Source organism: Mastacembelus armatus, chromosome 21, assembly GCF_900324485.2.
Source record: "Mastacembelus armatus chromosome 21, fMasArm1.2, whole genome shotgun sequence".
In the NCBI taxonomy this organism is placed as follows: domain Eukaryota; kingdom Metazoa; phylum Chordata; class Actinopteri; order Synbranchiformes; family Mastacembelidae; genus Mastacembelus; species Mastacembelus armatus.
The window spans coordinates 73,449-93,405 of record NC_046653.1 but is presented as its reverse complement, the minus strand read 5'-3'; the positions used below and the strand labels follow the sequence as shown (position 1 = coordinate 93,405).

Here is a 19,957-nt window from a genome sequence, read left to right as displayed (position 1 = left end):
CAACTGCAATCAAGCATTTGCGATAACTTCCATTGAGTCTGTTACAGTGCTGTGGAGGAATTTTGGTCCACTCATCTTTGCAGAATTGTTGTAATTCAGCCACATTGGAGGGTTTTCGAGCATGAACTACCTTTTTAAGGTCATGCCACAGCATCTCAGTCGGATTCAGGTCAGGACTTTGACTAGGGCACTCCAAAGTCTTCGTTTTGTTTTTCTTAAGCCATTCAGAGGTGGACTTGCTGGTGTGTTTTGGATCATTGTCCTTCTGCAGAACCCAAGTTTGCTTCAGTTTGAGGTCACGGACAGATGGCCGGACATTCCCCTTCAGGATTTTTTGGTAGACAGCACAATTCATGGTTCCATTTATCACAGCAAGTCTTCCAGATCCGGAAGCAGCTTCCAGGTCCTGAAGTGAGGTGTTACTTTTACGCCAGATGTAATGGGACACACACCTTCCAAAAAGTTCAGTTTTTGTCTCATCAGTCCACAGAGTATTTTCCCAAAAGTCTTCGGGATCATCAAGATGTTTTCTGGCAAAACCAAGATGAGCCTTTATGTTCTTTTTCCTCGGCAGTGGTTTTCATCTTGGAACTCTGCCATGCACACCATTTTTGCCCAGTCATGAGCAGTGACCTTAACTGAGGCAAGTGAGGCCTGCAGTTCTTTGGATGTTGTTGTGTGGTCTTTTGTGATCTCTTGGATGACTCGTCGCTGCACTCTTGGGGTAATTTTGGTCGGCTGGCCACTCCTGGGAAGGTTCTCCACTGTTCCATGTTTTCGCCATTTGTGGATAATGGCTCTCACTGTGGTTTGCTGCAGTTCCAAAGCTTTAGAAATTGCTTTATAACAGATCTCAATTACTTTCTTTCTCATTTGTTTTTGAATTTCTTTGGATTTCAGCATGATGTGTAGCTTTTGAGGATCTTTTGGTCTACTTCACTTTGTCAGGCAGGTTCTATTTAAGTGATTTCTTGATTGTGAACAGGTGTGGCAGTAATCAGGCCATGTTTTAACAGGGAGGGCAAACACTTTTTCACACAGGGCCATGTAGTTTTGGATTTTGTTTTCCCTTAATAATAAAAACCTTCATTTAAAAACTGCATGATGTGTTTACTTGTGTTATCTTTGAGTAATATTTAAATTTGTTTTATGATCTGAAACAAAGTATGACAAACATGCAAAAAAATAAGAAATCAGGAACGGGGCCAACACTTTTTCACACCACTTTTTTTTTTTTAGGTTCACACAATAAGGTCTTACATATAGCCTCCTAGACTGTTTCTGTATTTATCTGCTTCTTATCATAGTGCTGCTTCCAGGCAGCCAGATACACCACAGTCCATTAGACAGATGCTGAAAATTTATACCTCATAGTTTGATTAATAACTGTTCAATTCAATTCAATTCAATTCAATTCAATTTTATTTGTATAGCGCTAAATCACAATACAAATCATCTCAAGGCACTTTACAAAAACTAAAACTAAAAACCCAACAATTCCCTTATGAGCAAGCACTTGGCGACAGTGGAGAGGCAAAACTCCCTTTAACAGAAGAAAAAACCTCCAGCAGAACCGGGCTCAGGATGTGGGACTACTTGCTAGGGACTACGTTTTTTACATTCTCAAGTACATGCATGGATTGCACCTCTGGAATTTCAGGGCATTAGGAAGTTGGGTTTTGATATGAATTTTGTATGGCATCCATCCAGCAGTGACGAGTGTTTTTTGGGAGGTAGCTCTAAAGTAGTAGACAATAGACAATACAGAGGGGCATGTCACATTTCTACAATACATTATAGAATATCACTGATGATGTTTACAAGTTTGTATGCATCTTAAGGTGATGTTTTAACTTCAGATTCTCCTTTAACATGTACTGAATATTGAAAACTAGCAGTAAAACAGTGTACATGATGATTACTGTATTACTTTTTATAAATACATTTTTATACTTGTCCTTATTAGAGAATTTACTTACTTCAGCTCTTGAACCTGAATATGCTCTAATGCACATAGTGCTGAGCTACTACTGCTCGATGAGTTGATCACCAGAAAATGCATGAGTATTTTTATTCATTTTGAATAGATTGTTTTGAGTTATTTTCTAGATGTTTGCTGGTTTTCTGCTTGTGTTTGTCTTATGTTAATGAACTGAATATCTGAGTTTGGACTGTATGTCAGACAAAACGAGACAACTATGCATAATATAACAATGTTAATTAGGATTATTAGCCCATACCCTATATACTTACATGGATGCCATCATGTTTTTGTATTTCTGTATTTTTCTGCCTTGTCATGGTCAATGGACAATCATGTGCCATGCATATCTGAAGTTACGACAAGACAAGTGCATGAAGCCAACTTTATTTAAACATTTCCAAATTTGTGATGTTTTTTTATTTGTATATTAATCTTGCAATTTAACTCACTATTGAAAATATTTGTATTACATGCTGTTCAGCTATAGACATGTATGTTTCACAATAACAAAGCAGCATTTTAAACAGTAGGTCTTGCTCTGTTATTTGTATTATTGCAGGTGTATCACTGGCAAGTTTTCCATGTGTGTGAATTGTTGAAGTTTATTTCAGACAGTATTAGATCATTAGATACTTAACCTCAGACAGGTGTATCAACACAGTAAATCAAACTCACAGAGATCAGAATATAGGTAAATGTAAAATCGCGTTTACCGAGTCCAGTGTGAACCAGTTTCTGTCCAGTGGCTGAAAGTTAAATATAGGAGCTGAAAGGTAGATTGCACAGGGAGGGACTTCTGGGGAAATAGAAACTCAGCCCTGCACATGGTAACAAACGGTTTGTGTCCCAACCCCCACACATATCCTCAGCTCCCTCCCATATCTCACTATATGTTGTGTGCTCTAACCCTGAAAACAAGAGCCTCATCACCTTGCGTAAAACATTCAACTGCAAGCCATAACACAGTCCATGGAGGGATGATGGGGTTGTGGATGCTGCTTCTTCTACATTTACACCTTGGTAATGCTCCTTGGCTGAAGGTAGAAAAGAATTAGGGGGCTTAAATGGTGAATATGCCAGATAAATACATGTTAGCCCTGAACTGTCCCTGTGTTCGTGAGCTTTATCAGTGTTGTATAAGTATATTGTGTGTGTGGTTTTTTTAAAGCAGCTGCTTCTTCTTTTATACCTTTGGACTAATATTATTACATATATTGTGGGCAAGTAAATACTGAGCAATGTGTGAGTTCAGTGTGAGCTTAGTTTGGAAGTCATTTAACTCTAAGAAATGTTTCTTTAATTTGACTGTAGATTTAGCAATGGGGAGGGATGCAGTGTTATGAGTAAAAACCAAAGAGTATCACCAAAAATTCTCAGTCTCTTTGAAGTTTATGTTGCCATTCTCTCCCTTCTGCAGTGGTGTGTGTTTCCCTCCCTGCACCTTCCAGTGTCTCCATCTCGTCCTTCAACATGGAGCACATTCTCGGTTTCCTGCCAGACCCCCGGACTCCTTCCAACACCCACTTCACTGTCCAAATCATCCATCCCAGGTATTGAGTGCACAGGCACCACAAATAAAGAGAGTAGTGATGAGACAGACAGAAAACCATTATTTTTTGATCAATCAAAACTTTTAGATGGCAAACTTCATAGAGCCCATGCAGATCAGAGTGCTTCATGAAAAAAGTCCCACTAACTTTTTTTTAACAACAATCCACTCTCCTGGATAAAAAAGTCCATCTGTGTCACTCAGAGAAAGATATGGACATACTTTAACAAAATTTTTAAGATGATAAAAATCTGATTTGGTGAACCCTAAAATTAAGCTTTTTATCAAATGTTTTCTGGCTTGCTGGATCAAAGAATTACATTTTGTGATATACAGGCACTGAATATCTAAAAGTTGGCTTCTGCCCTGTTCTGCACAGCAGGCGGTTGCCCTGTTTCATTTTTGTTTCTGAAGCATTTGGACACCCTGTGGCTACTTTCTTCTTTGAGTAAACTTTGAGTTTACATGTATAATGACTAGAGCGAGTTACTTGAGTTAGGGTGACACAGAAAGCCCATTATGTTGACTTTTTGTGATGGTCTGAGTTTTAATCGGTATATCAATAGTCTGCATTGCCTTCACCGGCTGTGGTCAAAGTTTATGTTTTGGTATGTTTTTAACCTTTGCAGTATTCATTCTGTTCATGCTGTCTTTTCTTTTACTTTGGAGGAAGAACTCATGGAGACCAGTGGGAGGGTGTTTGAAGCTGAAAGCTGGGCAGAGGTGTAACCTAACCAGAGTGTTCAAGGACCCGTATGATCAGTACCAAGCCCGCGTCCAGGCCTTCACACCTACCCAGACATCCAACTGGACTCTATCAGAGTGGTTCCAGCCCCTGTCAGACAGTGAGGCATCACAGACACAATTACACGTATAAGATTAATTTTTTTTTTTTTTTTTTTTTTTTTTTTTTTTGATTTTGTGAGAAATCACAAAAATTGAGGCATTGTAGTTACTCATGCTGTAATAAGTCTCCCCCCAGTTCACTGAAAGTGAATTCATTTCCTACCATAGCTGTGTTGGGACCTCCTGACGTGTCTGTGTCTGGCTGTGGGAACTGTTTGATCCTGCAGCTCAGAGCTCCTACAACAAGGGGGATCCAGCAGAACATACAGCTGAAGTACCTCTACAGGGAAGTCATCTTCCATGTGCAGAGGACCAGAGATGGGGCACAGGTGTGTGTCAGACATACAGCTTCTTTATTTAATAGTTGTTGGGACTGTTGTCCAAACAGCAAGCAAGTTTTTTCTCTTTATTTTTATTATTCCGCCTGTTTTCGGTTGCTATCTAGTCCTACACCGTTTGATGTAGAAACGTAAAACACCGTCGCGTTCAGCTCGATGATTTTTTCGGCAATATTTTTTATATTTTCCGAGATATTCCAGGTTTTGTTGGAAAATTTTCCCATAGAAATGAATGAGGGGAATGTTCAAATCCTCTTCAACTTTGTCCTCTTTCAGCTTTAACTGTCAGCATACTTTCAGCTAGAAACACCATTTGACCTTTAAACGGGTAAGAAGGCATTATCTATTAACATTGTATTCAGCTTTTTGATATCTTTTACGGTTTTTCTTTAATCACAGTTTATGTTTTATGGTTTTTTTAGGCTTTTTCTGAATTTTACATCGGTGTGTATGGGAGAGAGCTAGAGTGCATGATGTCATCAGTGACATCTCACACACTAGTTTTTGCTCTTCGGCTCTTTTCAACTATTTTGTCTCTTTTCTTCTCTTCTTGTGACAATTTTCAGCTGTATAAACAAATATATATATCAAAGTAGTAGAGATTTTTGTCGTCTTTCAGGTAATGCTGTTCTCATTTTGATAGGACCTACGGTTTTTCCACCAGATGGCCAAACCCACAGAGAGTGACTGCTCAATCTCTCATTCACTCCCATTAAAAAAGAGCTCCAGAAGTTCTGGTGAAAAACACAAATGAAGGCTGTTTCTAACTCTCCATCAATCCTTCATGTTTTGGAAAGTCTTCACAAAAGTGGATCAGTCTCTTTGTTGAAGCCTCCTGGCACTGTTAGTGAAAGAATTATTTAGACAGGTCTTATAGTTTTTCTGTAGTCCTCCATTTTGTGAGGTAAAGTTTTCTCGGTTTCTCTATTCTGCGTGCTTAAACTGCTGTGTCACTGTCACTCCCCCTGGGAGGGCTCAGGTCACCATAGCAACAGCTCACAAAGCAGTAGCAGCTGTCTGTGGTTGGTTAATTAAGAATGACTGGCTGCCTAATGTCCACTGCTGTTACACATGGGGACCATTCTCAGTTATTTAGAGCAAGTGACTCTGCTGTTTTAAATGTCAGCCATGGTGTTGTCTCCCAGCAGGCGATGTTCGGACTTTCACAATAAAAGTCTACAGTCATTAATAGGAAGATATTACATATTTGTAAAGTATAAGGAACATTCAAAATAAGGTCCTAATTCTAGTATAAGGTCCCAAGAGTCTCCTGAAGCACTTTGTTCTTTCAAAATAAAAGCCATTGAAATAGCATTTTCTCAACAGAAAAGCCCTGAAACACCAACTCAGTATTAAAATGGACGTTGCCCATTAGCATACAGCTTCAGGTACCAAGTGAGGCCATTTTCAATATCAGCCATGGTGTCTGCTACCAGGACATGGTCAGACTTTCACAATAAAAGCCTACAGTCATTTATAGGAAAATATTACATATTTGTAAATTATAAAGAATATTCAAAATAAAGTCCAGATTCTTGTATAAGGTCCCATGAGTCTCCAATAGAAGTTTTTCTTTTCAAAATAAAAGCCCTGAAATAGCATTTTCTCAACAGAAAAGCCCTGAAACAGCAACTCAATATTTAAATGGACGTTGACCTTCATTCATCTATAGCATCAATCTTATCATCCTGCATTTTTGCTCATTACAGTAGGCCAGACCAAATAGTAGTATTCTAAATCATTACTGGAGAAAGTCATATGCAAAAATGTGAGAATACAATTACCTGTTATCTGTTGCTGCTTAGGGTTCAAAACATAAAACAAGTCTTGACCAGTACAGAAGTTTAAGTGTGACATCAAGGCATTTTATTTTCTTTACCAAATGCACATGGCATTACACACTGAAGTCATGGAGATAAAAAACAGACTAACTTCTTTGTTTCACATATCTAGCCTTGTTATTTTGCATTTCCTGTTCTGAAGAACTGGTGTGCTGCAGCTCTTGGGAAAAATGTAGTATGTTGACATAGAATGTGACATGCATCACATTTACTACAGAAGCAGCAACTACTTCTTTGGAATTACAAGAAATCAGTAGTTGCACATGAACAAAAAAAGAAAAGAGTACCACCTACAGAAAGATGCACAGAATTTCTATGAACTTTCCATCTCAAATAATACACAATACCCTAAAATATATTATCAATAATGCAAAAGACAAAATTTTACAATAAATCACAGGTGACAGAAAAGGTGACAATCTGCTTAAAAAAGTAGTTAGTAAACATTAAATGATAATTAAACCTTATAAACAGAAATAAAGTGTTGTATACTCACAGTAGCGACAAGAACAATTACTCACTATTATGTTTATTCATTTAAAGATTATCTCGACAAATAACATATACTCTCTTTTCCAAATACTCAGCAAATATACAGTATGTATATTGTCATGATTCGCACTTTTTAGTTTCCTGTTATGGACTTTTAGTTTGAAGGATCAGACAGGATCCACTTTTTCTGTTCGTTTCACCTTGATTTAATTTGGATTGTTTTCACCTGTGGCTTGTTTTCTCCCTCTTAGTTAAATACCCCTTTGTCTCCCTCAGTCTTTGCCAGGTTGTTTGTCAGTTGTCATTTGTGGTTTCGTTCCCGTCATAGAATTCATAATTCGTTTAGACAACACCCAGCCCTGTTTCCAGCCCTGCCTGATTTTTTTCCCATCTGGATTTTGTCTGTGGACTCCTTGTGTGTTAAGTACCCTTTTTCATCTCTTTGAGTTTTCCCTCCGAGTCTGTGTCTGTATGTCTATTAGCCTGATGCGTCCCCGTTTGTGTGTGTGACCCAGGCTGTGTTCCGAGTCCTGTGTGTGTATGTTTCTGTCTGCCTGTGGTATCCCCCAGCATGTGTTTTTGTTAGCGTCCCCTGCTGTGTCCCCGAATGAGTGCGTGACCCAGGTGATGCCCCGTGTTCTGTGTTACGAGTCTGTGTCCCCGAGAGTGTGAGTGACCAGACCGTAGTTTCTGTGTTCGTGCTTCGGCACCTCTGAGTTCTGTGTTCGTGCTTCGGCACCTCTGAGTTCTATGTTCGTGTTTCGGCACCTCTGTGTTCTGTGTTTGTATTGTTCAGTTCTTTCTTCTGTTTTGAGTTCCTTAATAAAGTCATCCTTGCACTGAGTACCAGTCTCTGGAGCGTATTTTTGGTCTTTTAAAATAAAACCCACAAATCGTGACAATATATTGTGGGTGTTTCTTTTCTGTTTCTATGTCTGTTGTGTTTCAGTTCAAATTGAAGCTGCCTTACAACGAGGAGAATGCAATCACATACCTGCAGACAGGTGTGGAATACTGTGTGACCGTCTCTGTGACTGGACTCTTCAACTCCAACCCTGTCTCCAGTAAACCTTACTGTGCCTTCACCAGTCCTCCTCCACCCAGAAGCTCATGTAAGTTACTGCAGTTTTACTGGACTATGCAGCATGCCCCAAAGAAAAGACACAGACGGTGCAATCTGATTATTTTCTTAGTACAATCAACAAAGTGTTGATGAGGCATTTCTCTATTCACCACCTGTCTGCTAGGTTTCCTCAACTTTTTCAAGACCTTTTTAAAACAGAAGTCATGTCAAATCGTATTTATATACTGTAGCCCAATATCAAAAAATATTCAAACATTTGTCTCATGGGGCTTTAAATGGCAGAAAAGAGTTTAAGAGGAGAAAGACACAATAAGAAACAGTACATGCACCTTATGAAATTATATCAGTTTTACATCGGTCTCATGTCTGAAAAAAGTAAGTGTGGCAGCCTATAACTACCATGACAAAAATAATTGTTCAGTTTGATGTTGTGACAAGAACTGCTCTGTCTTTCACACACAATGTCTTTATCAGCCAAAATTATCTTGGTATTAATGATGTGGCTTTGGATTGGTTCACTCCATATCTGCCCAACCTACACTTTTACAATTTTTTCATTTGCACATGAACCTACATGAGCTCATGTAGGCTAATTGTAGCATATTCACCTGTGTGGCTGGTGCTGTGCTTTTACTAAATGCATGAAGCTGTTAACATTATATACCCTGTGTCCCTGTGTAGCATTGAAAACTGAAGGCTCACTGAATTTCCAGTGCAAATAACGATAATAATAGGTAAATATAGCCACAAGCCGCGATGAGTGGCCCTCACCTCGAGCATACCGCGTCCCCCAGCGGACCGCCACCCTCAGCGAACCTCCGGTGCGAGCGACCCTCGGCCGGTGAGAGGTTGAACTGCTCCTCCTGCATGAAGCGGCTCACCGGGAGCCCTTCAAACGAGAGCAGTATTCAGAGCCGAAAAGCTGAGGTGGGGGATTTTTTCAGGTTACTGTTTGTCTAACAGACAGGCACTGAAACACTTTACATCTCTATGGTAACCAAAGCAGGAGTTGTAATCAGACACACATATCCAGATGTACTGAGACACAAAAACACACAGACACACATATTAAGACATTAATAAATACATTCAGTCACACACACCATTGCACACACCCGTGGACACATACAGACCATGTATTGATGTGTAGGTTTACACATTTATCATTGTAAATTTTCATTTGACAGGACTGCTAAAGTTGAGGTGGGGGATTTTGTAAATCACTCCAGAGGCCACAGTTGGGACCGAAAAAGACACATTTCTGTGGCCACAGTGATACAGACACATACAGCCACACAGAAATGCAGGATGGCAGCAGCAAAAAACATTTTATACAGCTATTGCACCTTTAAGTTTAAAACTCCCAATGGAAAACAATGGTGGATCTCAGTCATCGCCACGGATGCCCTAATGGATTTTTAAGCCAGGTTTGGTACAGTTCTGGCAAACTAAATTTTGGCTCTGCATGCATTTACATCTCACAGTGTAGATCTCTCATTGAAAAACAATGGTGGCTGTTGCCATCACAAAAGCAACAGCGTGGAAAATAGAGCATGGGTTTCATTGACTTTTTCCATCAGGATGCCCTAAAAGATTTTTGTGCCAAATTTGGTGCATTTCTGACAATTTAAATTTTGTCTCTCCATTCAATTTTTGCAAATTTTCAAATTGTTATACACGGGGCGCTATAACGCCTACTGTGATTTTGTTCAATCACCTGGATTCAGACCCCGGGGCCTAAAATTCATCCACTGGTCAGGTTCAAATCTGTGTGCGAGTTATAACAACTCAAAAGTGCCAAAAACGTACGTCAACTGGGCCGGTCCGCCAAAGGAAAACCGTAAAATTGAATGCCGAAATTTGGATAACTTCAGCTGCCCCTCTTGTGTAGATGAGACTGGCCAATAATGAGCTCATTCGGTCAAAAGCCCAAGGACGAGTTTGTTCAAGTTCGAGGTGAGCAAAAACAGCAAACTCAATGATCTCAAGTTAAACTCCCAACTGGTGGACTTCCTCGTGGTCGCACAACCTCGACATGTCGGCATTTTTGCTTGGCCCAACATGAAGAATAAATATGCCAAAGCTGGAGACTGTGCAATGAAAAAAATGTCAGTGGGGCTCCCATTGGCGCAATGTATTTTCACTTTTGAAATAAGAATATTTCTAATGTTGGGACATGAACTACACCTGTGTCCCCCCCCGAGTTGGTTTATTTGAAGAGATCAGTCAGTAGCCTATTGAAGATTCTATACTTTCATTGTTTCCACAGCAAAACAGGTTACATGAGCGCAAACAGTCAGATATATCTGGAGTTCTGTGACACTATTTCTAATGCATGCAGCCACAGAACTGAAAACAAGGAAACACACAGTGGTTATATAGTCTGATTATGCCCTTCTCAACTGAAACTCTTGCTTCTCAGCTCGTTCCCATATATGGCCTTTACATCAGTGTATGCTCAATAATATTTCACCTCCTATATATGGTCTCTACACTAGTATATGCTCAGTAATATTTCACTTCCCATATATGGTCTTTACACCAGTGATTACAATAATTCAATCTTTTATCTTTGACCCCTCACACTAACGATTTCCAGGCCCACGTCCGCCCGGCAACCGCATCATATACATTTTCCGAAAGGTCTCGCGCCTTGCCACGTCATGGTGGGGTGTGGGTCAACGCTAGACGCTGCCTGAAAACGCCCTTGCCCATTGAGCAATTATAATAGTTCCTGCGCCGAGACCTCAGTGCTCGGGCCTAATGATAATGTGCAGTGTAATAATGGGATCTCTAGTATAGTGGGAAGTGTACATACCAAATGTAAAAGTTGCAAATTTGGGGAATGTGATGTATTTCTCTACCCCTTTTCACAGTGTATTTGGTTTTTGGCCTGCTTGGTGCATTCGGTGTGCTGGGGCTTCTCCTTGTTGCATCATTTGTTTATTGTAGTCATCTGACCCCTAAGCTACTGAGACGACACCTACCCAGAATTCTGGTGAGTGATCCAACTCCATGCTCTGAGACTTCAGTTGTTCATTTTTACTTCATTTAAATACATTACGAATCTCCTCAGCCCAGATGGTAATCGAATGGATTATTTTGTCCTAGTTGGTTTCCGAACTAACTAAGCTAATTAAGATATTACTTAATATGGAAATATGAAATATATGCTGGGTGAAATCAGAGGGCCACCAAAATTTGTAGGATTCTTCTTTTAACAACCATGGATGTCTTTTTACAGCAGTTTCATGAAAACTTCATGGTTGTTCAACAAAATTCACCCTTTTTTCACATCTTTGCTAGGATCTTCCTATCGATTAATTATTTAATCAGTGAATCATGAAAATCGTCATTGGTTTTGGCCCTTCATTAACCCACTGTTTTAGATGAAACCATCTTCCCTTCAATATTAGCTTCATTATCAGGTAAACTTGCATATCACAGTATAAATATATACTATATAAGTAACCTATACTGTGTCAGGTCATTTATCAGAATCTCCATAGTAATATTCCGCAATTCTTCCCCAATGTGTATAAATGATGAATCCACTACTGTCCAGTCAAAAATGTAAATTCATAAGCACATAAAAAACAACTCTTCCATAACAAGATAAATAAGAAAAATAAGAAATAAATAAGATAAATAATCCTAATAAGGCTTTAAGTGGAATATTATATTATTAGTAGTATGTAAGCATGAGTGGCTATGTCATTGTCTCTGTTATCTCCAGTCGTACATCCTCCTCCAAGGCCAAAATCATGGAAATGCACTGCCTGAACTCTCACACCAGGTCTCAGCCTCACAGTTCTGCCAGCTGCCTCAAGACTGTGCATGGCTAACTACAACCACTGAAGAGAGACTGCGAAGGGGGGGAGGAAGACTAGGGACTAACACTGAAATCAAAAATGGAAGAGTTTGAAAGAGCTTGTCTATGTGGCATTGAGTTTGGTGAGTGGTCCTGAGAATGGGAGGAAGTTAATTAAGGGTAAAGCCATTGGCTTAGTAACAGCATGAATGTGTTTGTAAATTCTTATAACCGTGTTTTTATGGCATGATTTCTAGTTTCCTCTGACTATAACCTTGCCTCTTTGAAAACAGTAACTGAAAGTGAGCTTTGGAAATACACATGAAACTTGGCCTGAGCAACCAACTCATACAGGAATAACCATTAAAATTCAGCATACTTCATGCTTTAGTTTGAGTATTATTACTATGCTTTTATAGTAAAGTATTCTCCTTACATTTCTAAATGCTACTGTCTGCTCTGCTATCCTATGTATAATCCTTCATGCTGTTAGTGCTCTTACTGACAAGATAATGTGACCTTCGATTTTTTTGGCATTTCACAGTCCTGCTTTTTGTGTGTTGTGTTGAATACTTTTCAATAAAATTAAAACACATTGCAAACTCTTCTCCAGTGCACCATGTGTAATTCACTAGGTCAGTGTGGTGATGCTTTTATTAAGGTGGTACGCCACCCTGATGTGTGCAAGACATGAAAAACATTTGGTAACCACCCTGAAGCATATTGTACTGGAAAAGAGTGTGACTTGTTAGTGTTGTTACCACTGAAACAGGTCTGTACCTTGTTGTTTATATATTCCCATACTGGAAACAGTTTCAGGGAGGCATAATGTGATTACAGTTCTTTCATGATAATTTTTACAATAAATAAAACTGAAATCCATAAATGCAGATAGTATGGAAATTTAATAACAGTGCTCCTGATACTCAGTTCATGCTCTCTTATAAAAGTCTACCTTGGATCATTCCATCCAAGCTACTTTTACAGCTGCTCTGTAATAAATGTTTGACTGGGCTGTCAGAACAATAGCTCTTGACCAGTGGTTGGAAGTGGCTTTGACTGAACAATTGAAATTTAAATAAGGTAGAAAAAACTTCTGATTGGAGCTTTGTCTGGCAGCTAAATGCACGAACGCATCAGCTCCTGCTTTGTAACAAAAGGCTTTTGTTGAAAAGTTGAAGTTCCATAGCTCAGGCTGAAAACTCTGATACTGCATTTACTGGCTGAGAAATACTCTCTGTCCAAACTAAACAGCACACTCAGCCTGACAGCAGCACTGTACTGACCCTTGTTCCATTTTCCATGTTCCAGTCCGTGGTCCCATTTATGAGGTGAGACATCTGTTACAAAAGCTGTCAGGAAGCTCCTTGGGAAGATTTTTAGATCAGCAGCACCATGTGAGGCTGTTTCCCTGAATCCAAACCACAGGTGCCGTGAACATGACTTTACATTTGATTTGTTCTTTGTAGCTTATGCTATAATATCTAACTAACCCTTCAGACTATACAACACAAATAAAACACAGCTGATTATGAGTTGACTGGCAGTGGACAACATTAAATGTTTACACCACGGGAACATGACTGACACTCCAACAGGCTGCTTCCACGAAGCTTAGACGTTTCTGCGCAGAAACGCGTTGGGGTTTCGTTTCCGTGGACTTCCCCGTTTCTTCTTAGCGAAAGCTAACAGGAAATACAGCGTTTGTAAATGACACACACACACACTACTGAACTGGACTACATTTTAAACTGTCCGAAGAACATGTCGGCAACTATTTGTGCCTTTATCGTGACATTTTTAACACTATGCGGAACCACAGGTAAGACTGTGAGACAGGTAGGCTTTGTACATTTTCCACATTATGCCTTACTGTACCTGTAGTTCAGGAGGAACTGTTTAAGAACGGCAACCAGGCCAGTGCTTGAAAAGCATAAGGAAGATGGAGTATTGAGGGGGACTTTATTAAAGTTTCTCACTGACTGAGAAACAAGAGCTTTGATGGCCTGAGTGGAAACATAAAGGGTTGATCAGCTAGTACGAGATGTAACCTACCTTTAGTCTGTGTTATGAATATTCAGAAAAAACGTGGAGCTAATCCTGTTTCAGATATCTATTAAAGGATAAGCTGAAGTGTAAACGTGAACTTTATCCTCAAACACAAAGATCAGAAGAACATCAAGTGTGCATGCAAGTACATGCAGTACTATTACTATAACCTTATTTACCTTAACCTTATTTAGAAGTACAGTAGCCAAGATCAAATGCTTGTTTCCATCATCACACTATGGACAAAGTCAGGCTGTGTGAATACTACATTTGTTTCACATCATTTTTGCACTGGACCTGTGCAGGGGTACTGGGAGTCTTCAGCACACCCACAAATGTCCGCTTGACCTCCTACAACATGAATCTGGTGCTGAGGTGGGATCCACCTGAAGGAGCAGAAAGCAGCCTGGTCTACACTGCTGAGTACAAGTGAGTCAGTACCATCCTCTACCTCTCTGCTGCTGTTTACTGCACAACCATCAAAACCTCTTTATGTTAAGGCCAACGCAGATTTATAGGGTTACACCATGTCCTATTGTTCTTATCACCAAAATAATCATTTAGTTTATTAAACGTCATAGTGAAAAAACAATCCTATTGTAAAAACTGGAACTTGACAAAAGTAATCAACTATTTGTTTCATCTTTATTGATTACTGTATCTATTAAACCAAAGGTCATTCAGCCAGGGGTGAGCATGTATATAAAGTTGCACCAGCAACATCCAAAACATCTAATTTTACTCTCAGTTAATGTGGAGCAACACAACTAAGAGCAAAATAAAATGTTAGGTTGTCTAATATCAATCTTCCACAAAGTGCAATAGCTACAGGCCAGAGAAATGTTGTTTTGCATATGAATAGACTGTCTGCTTCACCATTTAAGCAATTCCAGTCCTCTGAAGTGGTATAATCATGTCACTTATAATCACAGAATTTGCATGTCATGCTTATCTGTTGCTACATGTTCTGTGTACAAATGACTGTACATTCAACATAATGACTGGAAAATGTTGTTGTGTTTAACAAGTAGTTTACCATAAGTATTCTCAGGGGCAGTTGAATTGGAAATAACTTAAAATTAACTTACAGTAACTGACAGCATGACAGCTTAAAATGCTGTAGCTGTAGAGCCCGACTCTACTCATCCAGTGTGACTAGAAAGACTTTCCTTTTATCAACAATATGAACAGTGTTGTACAAAATTACTTTCTATTCTGGGAAAGAGTAATGATACACCCAGTGCACTGCGACTGACTCTCATTAATGAGAATACACATTGTTATGTCACGATGCACACATTACACTGTTGACACAAGTGTAATAAGAATCATGAGCTTAGTGTTCTTCATTATTTGTCCACCATTTACAGTTTACCTAATGGCTTGCAAGTGCAAATTGGGTCTTCATTATTAATCAAATAATATATAATATATTATTGTTGTAACTCATTTTAAATTTAAAATAGATTGTGATGTGTGGAAGGTTTTTGGCTTCTTTATGCAATTTGCAATTCATTTTACAATTGGCAGTTCAATATGCAATTTGGTAATTCAATATTCAGTTCAATTTTAATTATTTTGGTTAGAATTTTAAATAAAAGCAAAATCAGTTGCACATGATATTGGGATTTTGGTCTCTTCATTCAAATGTGCCAAGAAGCTTGACAAATCTAGGCAACAAGTCCCCAGCCAGTCAGAAGAGGAGCAATTCTTTGAGCCTTTATTTACAAAGAGAGTAAAGGTATGGCAAAATCACTGCTATGCCAACTTTTTATGTTGTCATCACAAACAGACTGAAAATTGAAATCGTTACTGGTGAATTTGTAATATCAGTATGTTGGTTTGTCCACAGAACCTCTGTGACATCCTACAGTGTAGGATGTGTAAATATCTTCAGCCTGGAATGTGACTTCACTTACCCCGACACCTCTATGAGGTCATCCATCATTGAGTATGGAAAGTATACCGGAAGAGTGCGGGCACAACTGGGGTCAGAAAGCTCTGCTTGGGTGGAAAGTAATCAGATCACCTTGGACAAGGATAGTGAGTAGAACCTCCCTGTTTCATGGCTTTTTGCATGTTTATTTTTATTACAAAACTACACAGTGGCAGATGGTCTGTCATTAAAAACATATCTGTAAAAAAATATAAGATGGAATTTTAACATTGCTTGGGTAGTTGCAATGGTGTTAAATCAGGTACACAAGGTGATGTCAGTAAACCTCTGGATCTTTATTGTTGCTTCCATACAGTTAACACACAGTGCTGGATGTCAGGACCCCTGTCCTGGACTTCCAAGTTTGGGACTTTTATTTTGGTTGTATTTGTGTCGCCTGCAGTTATCCCAGTTGGTTTTATGTTCCTTTATGTTGATTAGTTTCACCTGTGTCTGCTCTGCCTTGGTTGTCTCTGCCTTTGCGTCGGTCTTCCTCTGTGTGTGTATGTGGTTTTCTAGGCAACTAGGTGATTGGCCTCACATGATGCAAATCAGTAGTCAGTAGCAGGTGTATGTATACCTGCTCTTTGCCTCAGCTAGGTGCTGGAATATACTGTTGTTCCACTGTAGTGCTGCTGTTCCATCTTTTCCTGACCTGTTCCACCTTGTGGCTTTGTCCAGTTCCCTTCATTTTGTAAGGCGTGTGTGTGTGTGTGTGTGTCTGTGTGTGTGTGTGTGTCTGTGTCTGTATGTCTGTATGGCTTACTGTTATCGGCCTATTCCCTGTGTGTGATTTCCCTTCCTGAGGTCTCGTCTGACGTGGCAAAAAGTACTAGAAGGCAAATCTCAGGTTATAGGATGGCAAGTTTAATAGGCAAAAACAGCTGAGTCAGAGCAGAGCATACGATCTGCAGAATGGGTCAATACCAATTGACCCCGGACACAGAAAATGATCAACTTTTATATCTGCTCAGCAGTATTAATTTACACATCAGAGTCACTCACTTGTAAATCATGCCAGCATGGCAACATATGTAATTTGATTATCGTGTCCATGTGACTACCTGTCTTTTTGTCTGCTTCCTAATGAAATACAAAGCAGTGTCAAAAGTCTTTGTTGAATTCACACAGGTAACACAGGGAGGTAGCAGGCGTACTGTCTGTTGCATTTACACAGGGAGTTGACAGACGTGATGTCTGTCAAGGTGTAAATTTCCCTCACACATCCCTCCTTTTATCATTCTATGATAACCACAGCAAAAAAAAAAAAAAAAAGGTCAGGATTCCTCAAAGCAGAGCAAAATTCAGGATGCTTTCTCGCACTTTACAAGAACCAAACAGAAACCCAACAAAGCCCTTATGAGCAAGCGCTTGGCGACAGTGGAGATGAAAAACTCCCTTTAATGGAAGAAAAAACCTCCAGTAGAACCAGGCTCAGTTTGGATGGCCATCTGCTTTAACCGGTTAGGGTGAGTGGATAGAGGAGAGAGAAAAGAACAGCAACAATAAACAACAAATAGACACTGCAGGTTGGTGGCGCCAGTAACTGCACATCAGCAGTATACAGCTCCAGGACCAGGACACCTGCAGAAGGTACAGAGAGAGAACAGAGAGAGAGGGAGAGAGCACAAGGTTAGTGACATTCATTGGTGGAATATACATGTGAGGGGGGAGGAAAGGAAGAGAGGGGAAGGGAAGGTTAAGGTTAGGGTAGGGGAGCTCAGTGCACCGGTGGTTCTCGGGCTGTCTAGGCCTATAGCAGCATAACTAAGGGATGGTTCAGGGTTACCTGAAGCCAGCCCTAACTATACGCTTTGTTAAAGAGGAAGGTTTTAAGTCTAGCCTTAAAAGTAAAGTAAAAGAGTGTCTGCCTCCTGAACCCTGACTGGGAGCTGGTTCCACAGGAGAGGAGCTTGATAGCTAAGGGCTTTGCCTCCCATTCTGCTTTTGGAAACTCTGGGAACCACAAGTAGACCTGCACTCTGAAAGCGAAGTGCTCTGTTGGGATAATATGGTGCTATGAGGTCTTTAAGGTATGTAGGAGCTTGATCATGAAGGGATTTGTATGTGAGGAGAAGGATTTTAAATTCTATTCTATATTTTACAGGGAGCCAATGAAGAGAAGCTAATATAGGAGAAATATGATCTCTTGCTAGTTTCTGTCAGGACTCTGGCTGTGGCATTCTGGATTAAATAGGACTGGAACCATTTTAATGCTGTTCCTCTGATACCAGTCACATGCTCCAGCCTCTGTAATAGGATAGACAGATAGTACTGTTTCAGTACATTTTCTTAAATTTATTAACAGCGTAGTCAGATAAACATCTGTTGTAGTGGAATTTTCTTCCAAATGCTGCATGATCTATCATCTTAAATTCAGAAGTTATTAAAGAATGAACTGACAAAATAGGATTATCGGGGAAAACTATTAAATGTTCAATTTCGTTGCCATAAGTCAGAACAAGATCAAGAGTGTGATTGAAACAATGGGTGGGTTTATTAACATTTTGAGTGAAACCAATTGAATCTAATATTGAATTAAATGCAGTGCTGAGACTATTATTTTCAACATCTACATGAATGTTAAAATCTCCTACTATAATGACTTTATCTGAACTAAGCACTAAATCAGATAGGAAATCTGGAAATTCAGTTAAAAACAAATCCACATAAAATAACAATGTTCTAAGTTCCTCACAAAGCATTGTAGTATTTTCCAGTTCATTGGTTTAATTTTATAACTAGCACTCTCATCAGCCTCATTTCTAGCAAACAGTCTTTAAAAACCCAGTGAACTCTACCTGCCTGCTAAAAACAGAGAAAGCTGCAACTAGCTGGTGGACATAGGATTTAGCATCTAAAGAGCCAGGTAATTCTGTCAAGAGTTGGTAGAGAATAAAGCGAAACAGAGCAAAAATGTATGGATCCCTCGGGGGGACATGGTGGATTTTCATGTTTACATACAATGAGATACAGACCATTAGATGATAGTTATTTTCCAGCCCATGCAAGGCAGCAGTAGTTTGAGTTGGCATATTGCCGCCAATGTACCAATGAATGCTAAAGCTTTCAGTATTCTTTTCAAATATCTTTTACTAATAGTGAAACCATGCAAAGCGAGTATCCCTATCCATAAGGTCCAGGAATGAATGAATCAATGTCTCATGTTAAAACACTGAAATTAACTGAAAATCAAAATGTGAGAATGATTTACTTAAAACGTGCAAATGAACTACAGATCGCTCTCATGATTTATTTAAAAACGTGAATCATTTACGCGCACAGCATATTACAATTTGAAATGTTTTTTATATCAGTTGTTTCATAAAAATATATATTTTTAGTTTTAGTTGTTTTTATATAAAACCTGCTATGTAAAAAAATATTTTAAAATTTCAAGAAAGTATTTTTTTCAGTTTGCACAAAATTCATCTTTTTCTTTGTTTTTATTTCAAGCTATTTGTTTCTGCCAGAATGCCTTAACTTTGTCAGCTCTGAAATACAACTTCCTCCTCATGTCTTAAGTAAAGTGTTGTATTTCCCTTTCTTCTCTCATCAGCCATCATTGGTTCACCTAATGTTTCTCTCATGTCCAATGGGGCTACCATTGAAGTTACTATTAAAGATCCAGTGTTCACGATCTCAACACTCAGGGATGTATACATGTTCGCCACCTACATCATCACCTACTGGAAGGACGGCCAGAAGGAAAAGGTGGGTTACTTTTTTTATTTATTTTGAATTATGATCCTTGTGACAGACTGCAGAATGACAAGTCATTACACTTGAGGATGACAAAAATCTATGATACTCACATAAAGTTTACTTGTGAGTTACCACGCTCCTCTGAGTCTTCCTGGTTTCTGCTTCCCTGGCTCCAGTTTCCCTGTGTGTGGATACCTTTTCCTGAATTTCCTTGGCTTCATGCTGGTTCCTGAGCATGATATTTCCTGATTCAGTTTCTGACAGAGAGCATGCTCTCCTGGGTCTCCTTGGTCTCTCTCTGTTCCTGTTTTCTGTATCACTG

At 39.3% G+C, this 19,957-nt stretch overlaps 2 protein-coding genes across 2 annotated transcripts in view; both read left to right on the top strand.

Moving 5' to 3' along the window:
- The first annotated feature begins 1,135 nt into the window (after positions 1–1,135).
- On the top strand, positions 1,136–12,553 carry LOC113124074 (interferon alpha/beta receptor 2-like). Its single transcript, XM_026296544.1, has 7 exons — positions 1,136–3,004; positions 3,402–3,534; positions 4,203–4,378; positions 4,548–4,708; positions 8,000–8,162; positions 11,011–11,132; positions 11,871–12,553. Exons 1-7 carry the CDS (start codon positions 2,809–2,811, stop codon positions 12,057–12,059), a joined length of 1,140 nt encoding a protein of 379 aa, XP_026152329.1. The 5' UTR covers positions 1,136–2,808; the 3' UTR covers positions 12,060–12,553.
- A 1,057-nt stretch (positions 12,554–13,610) lies between these two features.
- The window catches only part of LOC113124075 (interleukin-10 receptor subunit beta-like), a 30,568-nt gene continuing 24,221 nt past the window's right edge, over positions 13,611–19,957 (top strand). The window contains exons 1-4 of the mRNA XM_026296545.1: positions 13,611–13,767; positions 14,300–14,423; positions 15,847–16,037; positions 19,490–19,644. Coding sequence (XP_026152330.1) covers positions 13,656–13,767; positions 14,300–14,423; positions 15,847–16,037; positions 19,490–19,644 — 582 coding nt within the window. The 5' untranslated portion in view covers positions 13,611–13,655. The remainder of the gene's footprint in view (positions 13,768–14,299; positions 14,424–15,846; positions 16,038–19,489; positions 19,645–19,957) is intronic.

Coding starts and splice junctions, on each gene's coding strand:
- LOC113124074 (XM_026296544.1), top strand. CDS start 2,809: ATGGTAACAAACGGTTTGTGTCCCAACCCCCACACATATCCTCAGCTC. Junction 4,709..7,999: donor GGACCAGAGATGGGGCACAG/GTGTGTGTCAGA, acceptor GTTGTGTTTCAG/TTCAAATTGAAGCTGCCTTA. Junction 11,133..11,870: donor GACACCTACCCAGAATTCTG/GTGAGTGATCCA, acceptor TGTTATCTCCAG/TCGTACATCCTCCTCCAAGG.